The following is a 22,995-nucleotide window of genomic DNA, read 5'->3' on the forward strand; positions in this document are numbered from 1 at the left end:
TGCTTCTGGTTCGATAGCAACCAAAGACAAACTGTCTGATAACACTAGTTTTATGGCTCAAAGGAATGCGGGCAAAGCAACTTTTACTAAAGTGTCTCTAAAACAGACACAAAATGACCATAAAAAGGAACTCTAGTCTAATTAATAAATGAAGACTAGGCAAATATTCTGGTAACGTAGGTCTGCGCACGTTTCTCAATACAAAGTATGCATATTTCAGACTTGCATCGACTTGGGAGTGTGATGTCTGCAATGACGCAAACCAGTTAATTCTGCAAACAGCAGTGTACTTGGTAACGTCAGCTCACCTTGGCTACTGCAGTTTTCCTCACTGTACATTTACAATAAAACTAAATAGGATATCAATACCTCTGCCTCCTTTCATTTTCATTTAAACATAATAATAGCAGCAGATGTGTATTAGTTCAGTTAAATGTGTATATATAACCATTACAATGAAACAAAATAGTATATCAATTGCCTCTTTTTATTTTCATTTGACATGAAGAATCACTTGGCTAGTCAGAAGGACTAGCCGAGTTGACACTGCTTCAGGCAGATATATGAGCACTGAATATACTGGATATATGAGTCTCCGAAATCGGCGAAACACATTTTTAAATAGGTGTTGCCTTTATAAATAAACCACACATTTGAGTTTTAAACAACTACATTCCTGCCTGAAATACTTTTAAAACTACATTTCATGAAACAATAACACATATTTTGAAAATGATCCGAATAAATGGTGAACTCAACCAATCAGCATGTTTAGCACCCAAGTCCCGCTCCCGAAAGCTCTGGACCTTTGAAAAAGTACTACCTCTCAAGCAGGTACTTTCTGAGGGGCTTTTTTTTTTTTTTTTACCAGGAACTTTATTTAGATCCTGGTTCCTGCGGTGGCAACACACCAAGTACTAGCCCATAGTCCCTAATTCCAGCAGTGAAAACGCGGCTATATACTTCAGGTCATTGTGTATGTTGTTACTCTTATTGTATTGTAAACCGTTTTATGCATGCTTATGATAGAACCACTTTTTCATGTAATCTTATATGTAATCTTACCATGCTTAATATCTATGAATTTGTCTTTTGATGATCTAAACAAAATTTTATATTATATGTTGGTACATAGACAATATATTAATGTTCTAAGACGCTTTAGTAATTTTGCATTAACACTCAATAGAGTTCCATATAAACTTTCAGCCAAAGGGCCGTAAAACTAGTATCTCCAACCTTCTGGTTGGAATTTCAGCCTTTCTCATTGGACAAGCCCATCCTGAGAGGCTTGAATCTTCTCAGACCTTAAAATGGTCACACACAGTTTTTTTTATTCTTCTGCTAAGTTTTCTGTCTTCCAGATAAGGATGTGATCTAGAAAGCTTCTAAGGACACCCTAAGCACATGCCAGGCCCTCGGCCTTAACTTTCCATTCACCAAAGATTTTCCATTCACCTAGGATCTCAGCTAGTGTCTCTCTTAGCTTTTTTTTCACTTTCCACTGGGAAGAAATAATCACTATCAAGTCAGAACGTCTTTGGAATTCATCACTCTTCAAACACAAAAGAACATGATCACAAGTCACAAAACCAAAAGCCATCAAGAGTTTCATCTGAGACTGCATCCGGACACTCGTCAACGACCAAGGCAATGCAAGTAATGTACATTTAACTAAACTAAACTATAGATCCCATTATAAACGGTGACTCTTTATGTGCACTTGCAGTCTGCCGGACTTACAATGGCCGCCGGGTGTCAGTTAAGTCTATAAGACTGTAGGGTGTACCATTTCTCATTTAAGCATTCGAAAGGGTGCTTGAAAGGGTGCAAGACAGATGTTGTGTAAATGGTGCTTCCAGGATTGGTCACGTCTGAGGCGATTCACATAATGAGCTCAGTCATGTTATCAGAGAACAAGGGTTACGTGAGTAACCTTCAGTTAATCATCATTGAGGTCAAGTGACCAGTCAAATAAACAAATACTGTGTTTGTAAAAGCTAAAAGACATTTGTACACTCTTGTTCTTCACATCCCTTCACGATGGCTTTTTTTCTTGTGTTACTCAAAAGAGTAATATTAATAACATGTGTTCTACTGATTTCTGTCTATCAAGGAACCTCTAGGCCGTAAGTGTTATAACCTTTTTTGTTAATATAACCTATCCTTTCATGTGTGTGTATTTGTATGCATGCTCTTATCTCAGAGTAACTATAATTATTTTCACACATTAAAAGGGGGTTATTAAGCACATGCAGTTTTTCTTTGCAGAATGTTCATGGTGACATTTCCAGGTGTTATAAGATCAGGCTCTGAAGCTAAACTATGTGTAAGCCTTCTGAAACCAGAAGAAAATTTGCAGCTTACTATTTCTCTGGTTTACTTTAACCAGAAGAGAACACTTCTACAGGAGAGGACTGAGAAGGAATTCCACCACTGCCTTGACTTTCAGGCCTGCTATTACATTTATATTATTCATTGAATGATCTGCTAGTTTAAAACAACATATCCATTTACAAATCTACTTTTGTAAATATTGTAGATACAGAAGAATTTGAGTATTTGAGCATTCCATGTAATATTGTTATGAAAAATATGGTTTATCGAGACTGGCAAAACAATAATCAAAGAATCTTTTCAAGTTAAATATTTTAATATCAAATAGATTAATATAAACTAAAAATAATCACTATGATACTGATTTGTAATACAACTGCATGTGATCAACAGGCTCCTAAGTCTGATTCAGTGCAGGAGATCCAAGTGGAAGCTCAAGGGAAAAACACTCAAACGATTGAAAAGAGAAAAGTCAAATTCATGTCATATAATCCACTTACAATAATTCAAACAGATAAACAAATCTACAATCCTGGACAAACTGGTATTTTTTTCTTTATATCCAGCTTCATTGCACTCTGAATACAGTCTGCTTTCATGCTTTGCTGGCCTTAATGTTTTATGTCTTCCGCAATTTTACAGTTCAGTTCAGGATTTTCACAGTGGACCTAAATTTTAAACCAGTTGATGAAACAGTAGGTTGCAATTTTTATGTTTTGGATTTTGGGTAAATATGGCATAATATTGGTCCAATCTTTAGCTGACCTCATTAGTCATGTTTGCATTTCAATGTGTACAAAAATATACAGGACCTGAAATGCACTTTCAGACTTGGACCTCAGAGTAAACAGCCGCAGGTTAAAATTTAATATCTGATCAATGAGTGTTATGCAAACCATGACTAATGTTATGCGTTTTCATCCACAGTACAAACTCATAACAGTGCAGGTAAACTTCTTTATTTGTTTTCCCCTTTTAAACAACACATTTCCCTGCATAAATGTTCCCGTTATTGCCATGTTGGTTGTCTTCAGTGCCTTCTCATATACTGTAAGCAGGATAATCGAATGAACCGGATTAATCAGTGGATTAATGCCACATCAACCCATGGCAAGATTCTGCAACTATCCCATATGTTGAATCAAGAGGCACCTGTTGGTTCATATGAGCTTTTTGTAGAGACTAGCAAACAAACAATTACAAAAAAAATTCTTGTTAAGGAGTATGGTGAGTAATAGCTTACTTTTACAGTATAATCTATAAAATAAAGGTTCCCCTTCATTTGGTCACTTTCGACGTCATGACCGATGAATTGGGAATCTCGCCAGTGAGACCAATCTACTTTGAGTGTAAACTAAATGAGCCAATGCACGTTGACATGCAATATTTGCATCTGCTACATCCTGCAGTGTGGGTATGAATAGGCAGCAGGTGCAATGTAATACATTTTCAGAAGGCAATTCCACTCTCTCCGGGTATGGTAGCACTGTCTAAATAAGACCCAGAGATGATGGCTAGGCTTTCCCAGGCTGCCAAGAGGGCAGGCTCATGTGTAAACCTAAACCGTGTTTTGTAGCAATCCGTGTGCAAAGGATCACTTTTCTCGGGATGGAGCTGCATTCGGTCGAACAGACAGCACACCTCACAGAGGAATGTGCTTAGTCAGTGTTGAGCTGCTTGAATTCGTTCAAGGACAGGTCAGCAGTGCTACTGAAATTTTCCCCTGAAAAAGGCAGACCAGGTCCTAGCTTTGCTCTGCCTGTCTGCACTCTGCGACTGTACATGGACGTAACACAAAGCTTTAGGACTTCAGAGCAGCTCTTTGTCTGTTACAGAAGCCACCAGAAAAGGAAGGCTGTCTCCAAGCAGAGGATGGCCAACTGGATAATGGATGCTGTCACCTTGGCTTACCAAGCCCAAGGCGTGCCCTTAATACTCATGTTGCAAGCTCACTCTACCCAGAGTATTTCATCCTCCTGGGCACTGGCACATTGTGCCTCACTGACAGAAGTTTGTAGGACTGCAAGCTGGATGACCCTTAACATGTTTGCTAGATTCTATAGCCTTCGTGTTGAGCTGGTATCATCCCATGTTCTCACCTCGAACAGGTAGAAGCACCAAGAGTAAAATCACCACTTTCCTTGTAAAGTCTCAAGGAGTGGATTGTGCAGGAAGAGCAGTGATTGACCTTCTCTGCATAATACCTTTCCCATTTATATCAGAAGGCTTAGACAGAGCACTGGAAGGGGCAGCATCAGTGGCACTTTGATAGGAATTCCCAATTCATCAGTCATGACGTGAGATATAAAGTGACAAACTTGACTAACCTTCATTTCTTGAAGGAGGGAACAAAGAATTCACGTCCTGTCACCACAGCTGCTGGACCACTACTAAGTCACCAGGTTGTGGGCTTGGCTCCTCAGTGAAAACCATATTATGCATTTCACCTGCTGCATATTTATACCCATGCTGCAGCACAGCATTCAGATGCAAATATAACATGAAGTCTGAAGCAGATTGGTCTCTCTGGCGAGATTCCGAACTCATTGGTCACGAAATGACGGCTCCGTTCCCTCCTTCATGGAATGAGGGTTACACAAGTAACAAAGATTTTCCATAAATGGGGTTTTCACAATGCTCCCATAGATCAAGGGTCCTGAAACAGTTTGGTGTCAACCCGTGTTTACAATGCTATAGTACCATTTTATTGTTCCCACAGTTTAAAGTTCACAGTGTGGCAAAACAGAGAAACTCTACACACAAGCACTTCAGGGGAATAGAGACTTTATTTTTTGGTTTATTACTCTGAATCAGTTTTATTGGCTTTTGTTCTTTGCTAAAATTGCTAACATCACAACTTATTCTATGATTTAGTTCTTCCGAAATTTGAAGTGAAATTATACAAGCCGAAGACAGTGAGAGCGAATGAAGAGGAAGTAAAGCTGGGGGTATGTGGGAGGTGAGGTGATATGAGCATAAAATATGAACACCTTTTGTTAAGCAGGAATATCAGTTAATATACAGTATGTCCTCAACAGATACACCCATGGACATCCTGTACAAGGTAGTGTGAAGATGGGACTCTGCAAAACCGTTCCATTTTATGCCCCTCAGTATCAAACTCCACTCTGTGTTAATAGGTCAGCATTAGTAAGTATGACTAAATGTGTTTATTATTATTATTATTATTATTATTATTAACTGCTAGTAATTATTTCTGAATTATTTTTTTCCTAGCTGAATGAGACTGGCTGTGTCTCCGAGATGTTTCCCATGTCAGGCTTTATCAAAAGATCGGAGATGTATAACAGGGAACAGTCTCTTGATTTTACTGCATCAGTAACTGAGGAGGGAACAGGTGTGTATGCTGTAACAGACTGATGCAACTGATCACTGATAAATCAAAAAACAAAAACAGTATCATAGATATTAAACTAATACTTGCTTATACATATATATATATATATATATATATATATATATATATATATATATATATATATATATATATATATATATATATATATATAAAATATGTGTGTGTGTGTGTGTGTGTGTGTGTGTGTGTGTGTGTGTGTGTGTGTGTGTGTGTGTGTGTGTGTGTGTGTGTGTGTGATTAAAATAATGCCCTCCAATTGTTCCTATGATTTCACCATTTTTGGTTTTTCCAGACATCTCTATGGAAAAGAATGAAAATATGATTTTGACCTATACTATTGGTAGCATCAAATTCATTAACCTGCCAGAGTTCTTTGAAAAAGGATCAGTCATACAAGCAAAGGTGTACTGTTCCTTTGAATTTTAATTACATGAATTACTTGCAAATATTAGTAATTGCATTACAGTGTTAACTACATTTTATTATAATAAATCAAATACAAGATTCAAATAAAATATTAATTGAATAAAAATAGGTGGTTGCTATGTTAATAAAATGTATATTTGACTGCCGTATATCCTTGATGAGGTTCTGTTTTTCCAAAAGTTTAAAGTTGAGCTCTCCAAAGGAACCCCAATTCCTTACTTTAAGGTTGTTGTTCATCATGGCCTGTCTATTCCTCAAGAAATTACCACAGACATCAATGGGTTGGCCCATTTCACAATTAATACATCCCTTACAATAACTACATATATGCATGTATCGGTAAGCTTATCAGTTTTATGTGTGGACAGTATGTGATGATTTGTATTTAGACCAATCTATAATAGATGAATTCAAGCATAGTACTGCTGAAATAAATGTTTCACCTATGTTTGCAGTTGTAATATGTATTATTCACCAGTGCAAATCTTAAGCGTTCAGTTATTTCTGCATTTAGTTTAGTCAGTTGCAGCTTGTTTTTCTGACCATGTGTTTAATTGATCTACTCCTGACAGGCACATGCTTCATCAAACAGTCAGTTTAGTTCTTCATACCATTTTGATTCTGCACGCAAAACTCTGCAAATAAAACCCAAAGAAGGCCCAGAAAAAGTGAGTCAGCTGGTTATAAAGGCTCTAGAGGAACCGCTGAAATGTGAGGAGGAGATCTCAATAACCGTGCAGTACACTATTGCTGGAGAGACTGTTGAAAGTGGTTCTGTTACCATAGTCTACCTGGTGGGTGCAGAAACTAAACTCAACACTGCACGTTTTTTTTTTTTTGTTTACCCATTTTATTCACTGGATTTTTTCTTTTTTTTCCTTTCAGGTTTCATCCAGAGAAGAGATAGTACAACAAGGCTATGAAAATGTTAAGGTGAAAAGCTCTGATGGAGTGGTGGAGGGAGAAGTGATGTTTAAAGTCCCTGTTCATGTCCGGATGGCTCCTAAGATGGAGTTTCTTGCGTACTGTGTGCTGCCCAGTGAAACTGTACTAGCTGCTTCCAGAACATTTCAAACTGAGAAATGCTTTGAAAACAAGGTATGCTGGCTGAGTCCATTACAATTACAGTGGTGACTGCATGTATGTAAAGATAATGTACAGTCATTGAGTATATTTTGTGTAATAACCAGCTGACTGTACATTATCCCACCTTTTACATGGCTACACACTAAATTAATATACTGTATGTGTGGGATAAAATGTTGAAATACAGTACTTCTAGAATTTATCTATATAAAGGCTTTTCAATAAATTAGAATGCTGAGGAAAAGTTAATTTATTTCAGTAATTCTACTCAAATTGTGAAACTCATGTTTTAAATAAATTAAATGCACACAGACTGGAGTAGTCTAAGTCTTTGGTTCTTTTAATTGTGATGATTTTGGCGCACATTTAACAAACACACCAATTCACGATCTCAGCAAATTAGAATATGATGACATGAATCAGCTAATCAATTCAAAACATCTGCAAAGGCTTCCTGAGCCCTCAAAATGGTCTCTGACTGTCATTGACACACTTCACAAGGAGTGTAAGTCACCAAAATTCATTGCCAAAGAAGCTGGCTGTTCACAGAGTGCCGTATCCAAGCATGTTAACAGAACACTGAGTGCAACGAAAAAGTGAGGAAGAAAAAGATGCACGACCAACCGAGAGAACGTCAACCTTATGAGGATTGTCAAGCAAAATGGATTCAAGAATTTTAGAGAACTTCACAAGGAATGGACTGAGGCTGGGGTCAAGTCATCAAGAGCCACCACACTCAGACGTGTCAAGGAATCTGGCTACATTTGTCGTATTCCTCTAGTTTGGCCACTCCTGTACCACAGACAAAGTCAGATGTCCTGGGCTAGGGAGAAGAAATGGACTGTTTCCATTGGTCCAAAGTGCTTTTTTCAGATGATAGCAAGTTTTGTATTTCATTTGGAAGCCAAGGTCCTAGAGTCTGAAGAAAGGGTGGAGAAGCTCATGCACGTCCTGATTTTGCCAAGTCCGATGTGTTCCTAGGTCAACATATTTTGTTGACCCTGGAACAACATTTTACTCCAAAAATATATTCTTAACCATATCCCTACACCTAAACCTAACCTTAACCATGAGTAATCCCTAAAATCAGAGGAAATGATAGATGAATGACACTGATGTACAAGCACCAAACACTGATTTTAAGCATAAACTTCACAAAATCTATAAACTGGTTCTTCAAATCTGATTGGTTAATCACAATGTTGTTCCAGGGTCAACAACGATGTTGTCCCAGGAACATGTCTCACTTGGTAAAATCAGGTTAGGCAGAAGCTCATAGCCCAGGTTGCTTGAAGTCCAGTGTTAAGTTTCCACAGTCTGTGATGATTTGGGGTGCAGTGTCATCTGCTGGTGTTGTTCCATTGTGTTTTATGAAAACCAAAGTCACTGCACTTGTTAACCAAGAAATCTTGGAGCACTTCATGCTTCCTTCTGCTGACCAGCTGTTTGAAGATGCTGATTTCATTTTCTGGCACCTACCCATACTAGCAAAAGCACCAAAAGTTGGTTAAATGACCATGGTGTTGGTATGCTTGACTGGCCAGCAAACTCACCAGACCTGAACCCCAGGGAGAATCTATGGGCTGTTGTCAAGAGGAAGATGAGAAACAAGAGACCAACCAATGCAGATGAGCTGAAGGCCACTGTCAAAGAAACCTGGGCTTCCAGACCACCTCAGCAGTGCCACAAACTGATCACCTCCATGTCACACTGAATTGAGGCATGAGGCATTTAGTATTGATTACATGTACAGTAAATGAACATACTTTCCAGAAGACCAACATTTCACTAAATGTTTTTGTTTTATTATAAATTTTTTATTTTGTTTTATTATTAAGGTTTTATGAAGTATTCTAATTTGTTGAGATAATGAATTGGTGGGTTTTTGTTAAATTTGAGCCAAAATCATCTCAATTAAAAGTACCAAAGACTTAAACTACTTTAGTCTGTGTGTATTGAATTTATTTAATACATGAGTTTCACAATTTGAGTTGAATTACTGAAATAAATGAACTTTTCCTTGACATTCTAATTTATTGAGAAGCACCTGTATTATTATTTTTATTGTTAAAAAAATCCATTATAATATACATAATAATCAGCTTAATAACAAGATGTCACCGTAGTAGTAATTATTAATGTGTTGTAGTATGTAGTAATAATTAATTGAAAAACTTTGATTTTGTTTTAAAATTAAAGACTGGACCACTGTGTGTCACAGGTGTCACTGCGGTTTTCTCCGAGTACAGCTGTCCCTGGTGAAGAAAACATTCTCCAGATCTCAGCTCAGCCTGGTTCACTGTGTGGACTTAGTGCTGTAGATCAGAGCGTCCGGATTCTAGAGTCCGGAAAACATCTAGATGCTGAAAAAGTAATTTAAGTTTCAGACCTATCTTCAGACCTGTCACTTTTCACAATGAAATAACAAATTCACTGTATTTCTGCCATCCTTCTGTAGATTTTTAAGCTGTTGCCAATCAGGCTTTTTCCAAATAACATTGAAGACGAAGAGGATTGTTTAAATATTAGATCCATAAGAAAGCCCCGGTATCTCCCTCCTTCACCTCCCTATAGTTCATATAGACGGTTATCCCCATACTATGACCTTTCAGAGAGGACAGCAGATGCTGTCTATAATACATTCAGGGTAAGTGTTTAAAACCTTTTTGGTTTGAGGAACGTGTGTTATTTGAAAGGTTTATTGTGATTAATATTTGGGTCAAAGAAAGTGTGCAGTCAGATGCAGCTAAAATACTTTTTTAGTAACATATTCTGTCTCTAATCTTTTTACATTGTCATCTGGATAAGAACATGGGGCTGAAGGTGGCAACAAATTTGATCATTAGAATGCCGTCTTGTATTAAAATCAAAGATGTAGTTTATCACAGAATGGAAATGTGCAACAGTAAGAAATCTGTTTATTTTTCTTCCTCTTCTCTTTTTATGTGTATACACCATGGACATTTTCTAAAAATAAAGTGTAATAATAAATGTTCTGTTGAATTCCAGGATATGGTTTTATGGATTTTGGTTGCCCTCAAGTTGAAGGTTTGCCAGGTCTGCCGGGTCCCATGGGTCCCATGGGTCCGCCAGGTCAGCCGGGTCCAATGGGTCCAATGGGTCCAATAGGTCGAGGAGGTTCAGCTGGAGGTCAGGAATATGATTTCTCCCTGTTTATATATATTTACTTCTTCTCTCTCTCTCTCTCTCTCTCTCTCTCTCTCTCTCTCTCTCTCTCTCTCTCTCTCTCTCTCTCTCTCTCTCTCTCTGAGAAGCATGACCCTCATCTCAAAATGGCAAAAAACAATTACTAAAACTCTAAAACGGTGCATTTTCAAATCTATGCATATTTGATACACGGATTGCTTCTGACTGCACTGTGGCAACATATAGCCTAGCAGTTGTGTAAGGGACACCCTTAGCATCTCAAGTTCAAAATGAACACTTGTCAAGCACCAGACACTACTAAAAATTACTTGTAAGGACATCATTTTAATTCCATAAATGTGAAATTAAAACTAGGGCTGGTAAGCGATTAAAATGTTTAAAAATCGAATGAATTACATGATGTGGTGATTAATTAATCAAATTAATCGCACATCAAATTTGGAGAAATTATTTACAAAAGATAATTTAAAGTAATTTTTGTGTAAAGAATCAGGCAATACAAAAAGTAGGTTCAGCAAGAAATTTTTAGAAATTTTAGAAATGTATTCCTCTATAGCCTACTCTTTTGGACCACATGAGTAAATGATGGCAGAATTGTCATTTTTGGTTGCGTGAACTATAACTTTAATTATATATTTTCTTAATTTTATTATTACTACTATGAAAATATGAAATTATTTAATGAAATGATACTCTAAATTATAAACTAAAATAGCCAGTAGGTGTTGGTAAAGTCATCGAGTCATTTATTAATTCACTTGATTCGTTCAAATGGCTGATTGATTCAGGAGTGAAGTAAAGTGTTCTTTATGTACAGTATGGTTTGTTTAATCATTAGGCTTGTTCAGTTTGAAGCGTCATGACCATCAGACCAATCAGTGTGTGACATCAAAGTACCGCAAGAGCTTAGAGAGCAGACAACTCCTTGTGCTTTTGAATCGCTCTCGCGGTACTTTGATGTCAAACACTGATTGGTCTGTGCAGCGCCACTTCAAAGCCAAATCATATGCCAATGGTTCAACGCACGAAATGGTTCACCAAATTCGTTCAAAACATAGATTAAGAAATGAAATGCGGCTGTGGGTTGCTCGGAGATAAACAGTTCTACTTTGTCTTTATCTTCTGTTTGGCAAAATAAAGCAAAGCAGACAACATTGAGTCTGAAATAACACAACTTCATAATGAACTGTTGTGATGAGTGTCACATTTGCACTAGTGTGATATTGCGCTTAGCCTACAGCTCATGTGATATTTCTTAACTATGTAATGTAAATATGAGACACAATCTCAAACTGGCATTTTGCCCCATATCTTGAATTTTTGGGATATTCTCTAGGCTCCATGACGCAGTAAGTTGTTGCCCTGTATCATTTTAGTCATCAATCGACTGTATGAAATGGCACATGATACACACAGGTCTGGGGCGGAGCAACTATGTTAAATAGCCTTTATATAAACATCATATAATACATATTGATTGGATTAAAATATGTCCTGTTTGACAGTGTCACTATATATATATATATATATATATATATATATATATATATATATAATAAAAAGCTTAATCAACTATTTAAAATAGTATTTTTTTATAATTATTTAAATAATTAACGAAATATAGACAAAGCAGAACCCCAGTAAAATACATTCATCTGAAATTCTTTGTCTATGATTTACATAGCATTTGAATATTTACTTACCCAGATTTTAATTGATTCTAATTAATATGTCATCAAAGCAAAACTATGAATGCAAAGTGAATGACCTAGCCTATATATTATTAGCCTATAAGCTATAATGAAAAAATAATAATAATAAAATACCCCTCACCGAAAACTACTCACAGAATGTGCTTTTAGTTTTAATTTTGCAGTGATAAAATACTCGATGGCTCGAAAATTCATCTTATGAGATACACTAGCTTAAAGATAAGTTTAATACACAAGTTATATAAAATTATAGTTAGCTGGGTTTGCCGTTAATGTTCTAAGCCATTTTCTAAAATTTTAGTGAGAATAGTATAGAAATGTGGTTTTCTACATTTAGAAAGCAAAAATTAAGACTAATAAATAATAGGATTTTTTTTTCCTGTAAAATACAACAACAACAGTAATAATGAGAATAATAATAATTAATTACAGTTCATAATATTCAGAATTTCCTTGTTTATTTGTTTATTTATTTATTTTATTATTATTTTTTTTTTTATAAATGGTTAATTTCATGGATCTGAAACATCCCAGGCACAGAAACTGAAAACACACCTGAAGAAATTCCTGAAGAAACCATTCGCACATTCTTCCCAGAAACTTGGATCTGGGAACTTGTTGAGATGGGGTGAGTGAATGATGGGTTAAATGTCTGAAGGTGCTACCCACCAACTTAAAATATTTTTGGTACTTGATTGGTATAAGTCATGTTCATAAATTTATCTTCAGGGACTCTGGATCAGCTCATGTTCCTGTCACGGTTCCTGACACCATCACCTCTTGGGAGACGGAGGCCTTCTGTCTGTCCTCCAAAGGTCTGGGTCTGGCTCCTCCTGCTCAGCTGACAGTTTTCCAGCCCTTCTTCCTGGAGCTCTCTCTGCCTTACTCCATCATCCGTGGGGAGATCTTTGAGCTGAAGGCCACTGTCTTCAACTATCTGTCCAAATGCATCAAGGTGAGACTTCAGACTCAGTGCCCTATTTTAACGATCTAAATGCAAAGTGTAAAGCGCACGGCGCAGGTGCACTCTGTGTCCAAATCCACTTTTGCTATTTTAACGACGGAAAAATGGTTGGCGCTCCCAGGCGCATGATCTAAACGGGTTGTCCCTATTCTCTTAATGAGTAATGGGTGTTTTGGGGCATAACGTGCAATAAACCAATCAGAGTCTGGTCTTCTATTCCCTTTAAGACCCAGTTGTGCTTTACACGGCAGAATTTGGCAAGCGCAAAGATAGAGCGCGTCTCCAAGATGAAACTGAGCTGCTCGTGTGCAAGCAAATAGCCTAATTGTGATACATGCGATGATTATCCATTATGATATTTAGGCATATATATATATATATATATATATATATATATACATATATACATATATATGTATATATATATATATATATATATATATATATATATACATATATATGTATATATACATATATATATATATATATACATATATATATATATATATATATACATATATATATATGTATATATATATATATATATATATATATATATATATATATATATATATATTCAATTAGCCTACAAAAAATCTTATGCATTGCAATCCTTTCATTTTTAATATTTGGCATGATGAGCACAAATGCATTTGCTAATTAAATGACGTGGCGATGGATGGGAAAATGCGAATGCTTGCATTTGCACTGCGCCTTGTGTCGCATTGTGCCGGGTGTATTATAGGGCCCTCAGTCTTATCCAATCATATCAAATATGGCAAAAAAAAGAATCAGCTGGTCAATAGGGGGCGCCACCCCAATTAATTTAGCCAAGGAAGAAGCCTACTTCACCATGTTAAAACAAGTTAAATATATTGCAAAAAAATAATGAAATTGCATTATTCATTCATACTATTGAATTACCATTGTGTATGAAATGTGCTAGATAAATAAACTTGCCAACAGGTTGTAATGTTAGCACCTTTTAAAAATCAAAAATCAGAACTGTATTTCGAGCACCAATTCCGAGTATGGGTTACCATACTTGGCTAATGTCATGACTTTCACTTAAATTTTTTCACAAATGTTGTCTACTAGGTCTGAGTGTCTGAGTTCTGATTGGCTTGTTTCAGACGGTCCGCTCTGAGCCCCAGACCCTCCCACTTTTGATTTTAGTGATCATTCAGTTATGCCTGACAACTTGGCAAATATATTGTCAATACCATTAAATTTAAGATTTAAAAAAAAGAAAGAAAGTTATGGTCTATAAGTAATTAGGAGATCACAGTTTTTGCTTATTAATATATTGGGCTTTTTTAAGTCAAATTATTGAACTATTTTCACAGACTTTAAACTAAGATCTTGAAGATTTACTATCCTATGCTTTTTTTTGTTGTTGTTGTTTTTTTGGAATGATTATAAATGTTTAGTGATTACTTTACTGATAATACACCCATATTAAGATACACTGATTTGGTATCTTATTTTCTGCTTTAACATTAGAATTTTCAACTTCCACTTTTAAGCATTAATGATTCATTATGGACCCTTTTCACATGACTGTGACGACGCATTTCAATTCATGGAAGTTTATATATATATATATATATATATATATATATATATATATATATATATATATATATATATATATATATATATATATATATATATATATATATATATATAACACCATACTTTGTATTATATCACCTTTGCATCAAATTACAAATGAACTAGTTAAGGCTCATGTTAGGGTGTTTCTAATGTAGCATCTAATGGAGAGACGGTAAATTTAACATCATTCTCTCTTCTGCGTTATCAGTCTCTCTTTTAATTGTTTTTTTCTTTTTTGAAAATAGTGAAAACACTATTGTGGTCTGTGGAGTTTTTCTTTTGCTATTTGAGCAAATGTGAATACAAAATTATATTTGTGGTATTTCTATTTGCTGCTCTTCAAATTAATCCAACCATGATGACTTCCACTGCTGAGAATTCCGGAAATATGAAAAGGGTCCATTATGTCACTTGTTAAATGGTTATTTAACCATTTCATTCCTTAATTGCATTGCCATTGTGATTCAGTTTTTTGTGCCTTCCAAAATATTTTTTTGCATCAGCTGTCACTGCCACTAATCATGTGTGTTTGATTGACAGGTTAAAGTGACTCCAGCTCCTTCCTCAGACTACACTCTCAAAGCCTCCTCTGATGAACAGTATTCATCCTGTCTGTGTGCTAATGGAAGAAAAACCTTTAAATGGATCCTCACTCCTTCTGTTCTTGGTGAGTTTTCCAGTCTGAATCATTGTTTCTCGGTGTTTGTGTATGTTTGTATCTTCACGTACATGTCTTGTGTTGTAGGAGTCTTGAATATTACAGTCAGTGCAGAGGCTAAGTCGTCCCAGACTGTGTGTGACAATGAGATTGTGAGCGTGCCAGAGAGAGGACGCATTGACACAGTCACACAAAGCTTGCGTGTAAATGTGGGTAAAAACATATTATGCAAAAACAATGCATTAATGCAAGTTACACTGAGCAAAATTATAAATGCAATACTTTTGTTTTTGCTGAACTCAAAGGGCCCTATAATACACCGGCACAATGCGATGCAAGGTGCAGTGCAAGTGTGTTTGCTAGTTTCAGTCCGGCGCCGTTCGCATTTTCCCATCCAGCGCCACGTCATTTAATTAGCAAATGCATTTGCACTAATTTTTGCGCCCATGGGCATGCTGGTCTTTGAATGCACAGAGATACCATGACAAGGTCCTGAGGCCCATTGTTGTGCCATTTATCTACCATCATTATCACCTCATGTTGCAGCATGATAATGCACGGCCCCAATGCAAGGATCTATACACAATTCCTGAAAGCTGAAAACATCCCAGTTCTTGCATAGTCAGCATATTCAACGGACCTGTCACCCATTGAGCATGTTTGGGATGCTCTGGATCGGCATATACAACAGTGTGTTCCAGTTCCTGCCAATATCCAGCAACTTCACACAGCCATTGAAGAGGAGTGGAACAACATTGCAATCAACAACAAGATCTACTCTATATGAAGGAGATGTGTTGCACTGTGTGAGGCAAATGGTGGTCACACCAGATAATGACTGGTTTTTGTACCTCCCTAACCCCCCAATACAGTAAAGCTGCACATTTTATAGTGGCCTTTAATTGTGGCCAGCCTTATGCATACCTGTGCAATATTCATGGTGTTTAATCAACATCTTGATATGCCACACCTGTGCGATGAATGGATTCTTTCGAAAAAGAATCCAAAGGAGAAATGCTCACTAACACAGATTTAGACAGATTTGTGAACAATATTTTGAGAGAAATAAGCCTTTTGTGTACATAGAAAAATTCTAAGATCTTTGAGTTCAGCTCATGAAAAATGGGGACAAAAACAAAAGTGTTGCGTTTATTAATTTTGTTCAGTGTCTGTTATCTAAAACTCATCCTTTATATTGCAGTTAAAGTCCAAAAAAGCTAAACTGTGCTAACATTAACCTATGTTCCTCAGGCTGAAGGAATTGAAAAGACTAACAGCCACAGCTGGCTGCTTTGTCCCAAAGGTAATATTTGTGAACTTTTATGCCATATACAATGTTTCAAAAAGATCATTTTAAATCTGCTTCCAACTTTATGAATTGCTTCTGTGCCTCCATTTACAGGGCAAAACCTCTCAGAGGAAGTAGAGCTGACATTTCCCAAAAATATGATAGCGGGATCAGGAAGAGCTACTGTTTCCGTGCTTGGTGAAGAAAAAAAAGCCATAACTTAAAATCAATACTGTCTTGTAAATATTTTTAATGTAGAAATGTACAATCATCCTCTTGCAGGAGACATATTGGGTCGCGCACTGAGGAATCTTGATGGATTACTACGGATGCCGTACGGCTGTGGAGAACAAAACATTGCAGTTCTTTCTCCCAATATTTACATTCTGCAGTATCTGGAAAACACGGAACAGCTCACCTCAGCCATCCGAGAGAAAGCCACCGGCTTCCTTAAGAGCGGTGAGATGACAATCACAATAATTTAATTCTGCTTAAAATGTTTTTCAGTACATTTGAGGAAAATAATCTGAACCAAAATATTGATCAGGGTACCAAAGACAACTCAACTATGAGAACTCGGATGGATCATATACTACATTTAAAAAGGGAGAAGGAAATACATGGTAAGAACTGTTTTAACCTCATAGATTAACCATTGCACAAAACCCAAATGTCCAGCAATTAATATTTTTTCAAATGGAAATATTGTAATAAAATCTAGAATTACAAAAATCTTTGTAGTCTTGTTTTGAGTCTGAATAAATGTATTAAATTTAATTTAACTAACAGGCTGACCGCATTTGTGCTGAGGACTTTTGGGAAAGCACAGCGGTACATCTTTATTGACCCCCAAAAAATTCAGAATATAAAGCAATGGCTGATACGCCACCAAAGACCAGCCGGTTTATATGAGACCAGGGGAAAACTCTTCAATAACAGAATGAAGGTAAAACAAATTGCAAAGTATATAAGAAGTGTTTATTTATGTTCATTATAAATCAATTAACATTTGTTTTCTGTGGGAAAAAAAAATCAATCAATTTAATCACTGAAAATATCTAAACATTCTTAAAACAAGATATTTATTTAAGATACAAATTGTAAATGTAATTTGTTTTCAAAGAATATGTTTTTAATGAAGAGCATTCTTATCCCATAGTATAAAATAAAATATATTCAAGTTCAAGTTTGGTTGTCTTGTTATAAAAAGCCAAAATTGCTTATTTAAAAATTTACATTTTGATAAAAGATGCCTTTATTTGCTATCTGTGTTTTTTAGGGTGGTGTAAGTGACAATGTGACCATAACTGCCTATATAACTGCATCACTTCTCGAGCTGAACACATCCGTTACGGTCAGTACAGTCTACATGTTTTCAAGCATAAACTGCACTATTTTATAAAGCTCTTATCTTCAACTGTTTCTGTTGTAGGATCCTTCTGTGAGCAAAGGTCTGTCATACTTAAAGCGTTTTGTTGGTGATAACCGAAACACTTACACCACTGCTCTGCTCGCCTACACTTTCAGTCTGGCTAGAGACAAAGTGACTCGAGACTATCTTTTAAAAAAGCTAATGGACATTGGGATTTCAGAAGGTAAGAGATCTGTAATAAGTTATGCTTGCTCACACTTTGAAGTGTAAATCTCATTTATCATGGATCCCAAATCTTTTTTTAAAGGGTCTCATCTCCACTGGTCTCAGTCTGCTTCTGCTGATGACTCTGATTCTCTGGCAGTGGAGATCAGCTCATATGTGCTGCTAGCTGTTCTCTCTGCTGATTCACTCACTACAGCTGATCTGGGCTTTGCCAACAGGATTGTCAGCTGGCTTGTGAAGCAGCAGAATGCCTATGGAGGATTCTCCTCCACACAGGTGACTCAAACTACTCAAATCAAACACATAACTGACAGCAAGTTTGTTTCTCGCTGTCTTTCAGATGACCTTGTACTGTTACATAGGGCTGGGCGATATGGAAATCAACTTGAAAATGTAACTACAATATGATTCTCAAAAGTCAAGGTAATTTAAATAAAATATGACTGAAGTGACTATTAGTAACCACAATGAACAGCAGCTTTCAGTCTGTCACCGTGATGAAATCTAATATATGAAAACATGAAATATCAGAGATACAGTAGTATTATATTATAGTATTCTAATAATGCAGTGCAAGTTAAGAAAAGTTCAACTCCATCTTCTTGCATTTTTTTCATATTCTACTGCCCGCGTCACATCTTTGTCAACACAGAAGTGCATTCTGTGTGAATGGCGCCTAGCGATATGAGCATGTCACATGTGAGCGGTAAATCACATGCGCTGACATGCTGTGGGATCATTTTTTTATCTTTACAGTTTTTATTGGCATATCGTCAAAGAGTCTAATTCGAACTTTTGATAAAAAAGAATCATGGCAAAAAATTCATTTTTAATTAATCAATAAAATTTACATTACAATGTTAACTAGAGTTGGTCATCACCAAGTGCCTTATGATATGAGACAAGTCAAGATTCAGTGTCTGTCTGTAGCAAACATGAGAAGTCTGAATCGGTATCAGTATCTTATTATCTTCACAATGTCTCGTAGAAGAGCATAGACAACACTGAGAAATGCATGTTTAGCTAATTTACACATGCTACTGCTTTATATCAGTAAACTAAATTAATGCTGCATCAGTGATGTGCTGTGTGAACAACAAGAACTGCATTATTTTGTGGTTTAAAGTGGTCATATGACGTTTGCTAAAATGAATATTATTTGATGTATTTGGTGTAATGTAATGTGTTTATGTGGTTTAAGGTTCAAAAACACATTATTTTCCATATAATGTACATTATTGTTGCTCCTCTATGACCTACCTTTCTGGGATGCGTAGATATTTACAAAGCTCATTGTTCTGAAAAAGCGAGGAGTACACTGATTCGCCAGCTATCCAGTGCTTGTGATTGGCTAAATGCCTCAAGCTTGTGACGGAAATTTTACGCCCCTTACCATACTGTGGTGCTGTCTTCCAGCAAGATGTGACAAAACCAATAAAACACATGACAAACGAGGTATTTGTTGTATCCAGAGGGGACACATTTTTTTATGCGTTGCGTTGCTTATCGCACTGCGTAAACATAAATCCATGTCTGCATTTGTGATCAGAGAAACAACAAACACGCCTACTCTACACTGCTCAAAACTCACGTTTGAATAGTCAGTGATAAATTCTTCAAATATAGAAAAAATTTACTTACAGTACAAGCTGTAAGTCAGAAGCGCCGGACTGTCCTTCCAAAGTTGGAACAGCCTCACTTTATAATAACAACTTTGTTCCACAGACTCATTGTAGGCTACTGGTTCAGGAAACCGTCCTCATTCTCCATAAAATGTGCTACACGCATCTGAATATTTGGGTTAAACTGTTCTGGAACAGTGTTATAAATACAACTTAAGCATCATTTTTTCTGGGTGAAGTAAACCATAGATCTGTTGCTAAGGTGATCATTTACACACTGTTGCCCAGCATAAATGACATTCAATGGAAATCTAAACAAAGGTTTAATGAGCAACTTACAAATAAGAACAACATGCAGAAACATGAGAAAGATTAAATTGCAATATTGGGAGATACAGAGCCTTATTTTAAAGATCTAAATGTAAAGTATTAAGCGGAAAAACAGTCTGTGCGGCAGGGCGCATTTTTGGAATGGGTTGTCCTTATTCTCTTAATAAGTAATGGGCATAGCGTTCAATAAACCAACCAGAGTGTCATCTCCCATTCCTTATCGGTATTTACATGGCGGAATTTGTTGGCGGAAAAGCTGAATGCTTCTCAAGCAAAGAAACCAATCATCTATGGGACAAGAAGGAATACACTGATTTATTAAACACACTGATTAAACTGAGGGGTTCAAAGAGTGATGTTTTGCTGAAATTACCTGTTAAGTGGCCAGTCAATCTTTCAGTCTTTCAAATAGCTCCGCACGATGAGTCAGTTAATATATATGCGTGTCTATTGACACGATTGTTAAATTTCATTCATCATTATAAGTAGTAACAGGCTGAATTGCCTAATTCTAATTCACACAATGACTATCCATCATTAAATTTTTATATATATGTAGCCTACACAATAATATTCTTACACTGTAATCCTTTTGTTATTTGGCATGTTTGTGTGATGCGCATCCCTGTGTGTAAAAAGCAAAATCAATGCGCACTGTGGACCCTCCCAAAGGCACATTTTCTACAAATACGCTCTTTAAAGGTGCTGTACTGAACTTTTGTAAAAAAATATTTTTTATGGGTGCAAATGCATTTGCTAATTAAAACGACGGCGCTAGACAGGAAAATGTGACGCCGGACTGAAACTAGCAAACACACTTGCACAGCGCCTTGCGTCACATTGCGCCGGGTCTATGATCGGCCCCATAGTGTGACAACTAAAACCTTTATCATTTTATGCTAGTCTGCAATTAATGATGAACTGCCTCTAACTAAAAGTTGAATGTTTACTATTGTCCTTTTGTCATTATAAACACACTACTTTAAATACCTTTTAAATACTGCAAAGCTGCTTTGACACAATCTGTATTGTTAAAGCACTATATAAATAAAGGTGACTTGACTTGATTGCTGAAGAATGGGTAAAAGACACATTACTGAAGACATTTATTTCTCAGGACACAGTGGTGGCTCTTCAGGCTCTGTCTTTGTACGCTACCAAAGTGTTCAGCTCTGACGGCTCCAGCACAGTGACTGTACAGTCAGCAGCAGACACTCACCACTTTGATGTCAATCAGGACAATAAGTTACTGTACCAGGAGAAGCAGCTGCAGGACGTCCCAGCCAAATACAGCATTGAAGTGAAGGGCTCAGCTTGTGTGTCTGTGCAGGTCTGTGAACTGCAGCAAAACAAATGAAAACCACATTATGACGACAGCTTAAAGAGATGTCCTAATATTCTGTGACTCTTTTCTAGATGTCTCTTTTCTACAATATCCCCACTCCCAAGGATTCTAAAGCATTACAAATCTTTGCTAGGACTGAAGGTCTGTGTCAGAGCGGGAAAGAACAAATTCTGGATGTCGTAGTAGATATTATGTAAGAGTGGATTCTAATTTACACCTTAGCTCTCAGCACGTTAGGATTTAATTCTTTAGTTGTTTATTGTAGTATTCTATATTTTTTAACTTTTTGTTATCTGTTCAGTTATACTGGGACACAAGACAGTTCAAACATGGTCATTGTAGATATGAAACTCTTGTCTGGTTTCAAACTAGAGCCCTCTTCCCTGGATGTGGTAAGGCAGTTTAAGTTACCATCCAGGACAGTAAAAGCTATGCATTTCCCCAAATATTTACTAATATTTTAAGTTTATGCTGTTTTTCCACAGTTAAAGAAAGCAGTGCATCGTGTTGAATCCAAAGACGACCACGTGATCATGTATCTTCAAGAGGTGGGAATGATGACATGTATGGTTTATAATGACAACCAGTGTGATTAAAAACAACTATCAAATCTGTTTTAAAACCTAATAGCACTGATTAATTAAATATAAGTTATAATGAATATATCCATTATGAACAGATCCAAAAGAACATGTTCCTTCGCCAAACACTACGCATTAAACAAATCTTCTCAGTTAAAAACCTCAAGCCGGCTGTTGTAAAAGTCTATGATTATTACCAGACCAGTAAGTCTAAATTACTGAGCACTTATTTACACAAAATTAAGTCTTGGCACCTTTGAAGCTTTTTAAATCTTGTTTGCAGGTGAGCGATCTGAAGCAGAATACTTTAATCACTGTGCCTGAGGAAGGATGCCACAGAAGAGACAACATGTCTTTACACCAATTCAGTGTATAATTTTAGGTTATTAAATTGAATTGGCATGTATAGTTATGTACCTGAAAGCTTTCGTTTTCGTATTGTCTTTTAGGTTCCCAATTATTTCATGCATGATTAGGGCTTTTCATTTGTGTTTTATTATTATAAAGCACACAAATATTGAGATGTATGTAAGCCTTAGCTCATAGAGGCATTATTATTTTAGAGAAATATTATGCTTGTTAGTCATTAACTTTTAATAACACATTATCTTTATAGCAAATATAATTGTTTTGATTGCTGTTTACCTATTCTCTGTTAGTGTCATTATGAATAGATTACTCTATATTTGTGAAAAGAGCAAACAAAGATTGAAAAATGTTCAGTAAATTTGCCCAGTACCCTTTAGTGTTCTTTTAGATGATATCAACTATCAATATCTCCACAACATCACTCAATCAAATAAATATGAAATGAACATCTTTGTCCTGACATTATTTAATATTTTCATACTATATAAAAATATATGATAATATTAGTAAGGCCAG

General features: G+C 36.2%; 1 protein-coding gene across 4 annotated transcripts; it reads left to right on the forward strand.

Annotated features, from left to right (window-relative positions):
* The first annotated feature begins 1,980 nt into the window (after positions 1–1,980).
* LOC113115110 (alpha-2-macroglobulin-like) lies at positions 1,981–22,764 on the forward strand. Of its 4 annotated transcripts, none has more exons than XM_026282402.1 (35): positions 1,981–2,129; positions 2,272–2,452; positions 2,731–2,881; positions 2,980–3,032; positions 3,265–3,285; positions 3,396–3,564; positions 5,212–5,296; positions 5,376–5,487; positions 5,575–5,695; positions 6,009–6,118; positions 6,323–6,481; positions 6,715–6,936; positions 7,028–7,240; positions 9,450–9,599; positions 9,687–9,875; positions 10,037–10,133; positions 10,238–10,378; positions 12,643–12,736; positions 12,838–13,063; positions 15,230–15,356; positions 15,435–15,556; positions 16,599–16,650; positions 16,750–16,833; positions 16,918–17,094; positions 17,183–17,258; positions 17,422–17,581; positions 17,915–17,989; positions 18,068–18,230; positions 18,315–18,508; positions 21,302–21,514; positions 21,601–21,722; positions 21,831–21,921; positions 22,015–22,077; positions 22,209–22,314; positions 22,394–22,764. In XM_026282402.1, exons 1-35 carry the CDS (start codon positions 2,044–2,046, stop codon positions 22,432–22,434), a joined length of 4,446 nt encoding a protein of 1,481 aa, XP_026138187.1. In that variant the 5' UTR covers positions 1,981–2,043; the 3' UTR covers positions 22,435–22,764. The 4 variants fall into 4 exon arrangements, with proteins under 4 accessions (XP_026138187.1, XP_026138188.1, XP_026138189.1 ...); XM_026282403.1 differs by having other exon boundaries at positions 17,425–17,581; XM_026282405.1 differs by having other exon boundaries at positions 2,012–2,129; positions 2,393–2,452.
* Positions 22,765–22,995: the final 231 nt, after the last annotated feature.

Source organism: Carassius auratus, chromosome 15 (assembly GCF_003368295.1).
Source record: "Carassius auratus strain Wakin chromosome 15, ASM336829v1, whole genome shotgun sequence".
NCBI lineage: Eukaryota > Metazoa > Chordata > Actinopteri > Cypriniformes > Cyprinidae > Carassius > Carassius auratus.

Coding starts and splice junctions, on each gene's coding strand:
- LOC113115110 (XM_026282402.1), top strand. CDS start 2,044: ATGGCTTTTTTTCTTGTGTTACTCAAAAGAGTAATATTAATAACATGT. Junction 5,488..5,574: donor GTGTTAATAGGTCAGCATTA/GTAAGTATGACT, acceptor TTTTTTTCCTAG/CTGAATGAGACTGGCTGTGT. Junction 10,134..10,237: donor CAGAATGGAAATGTGCAACA/GTAAGAAATCTG, acceptor GTTGAATTCCAG/GATATGGTTTTATGGATTTT.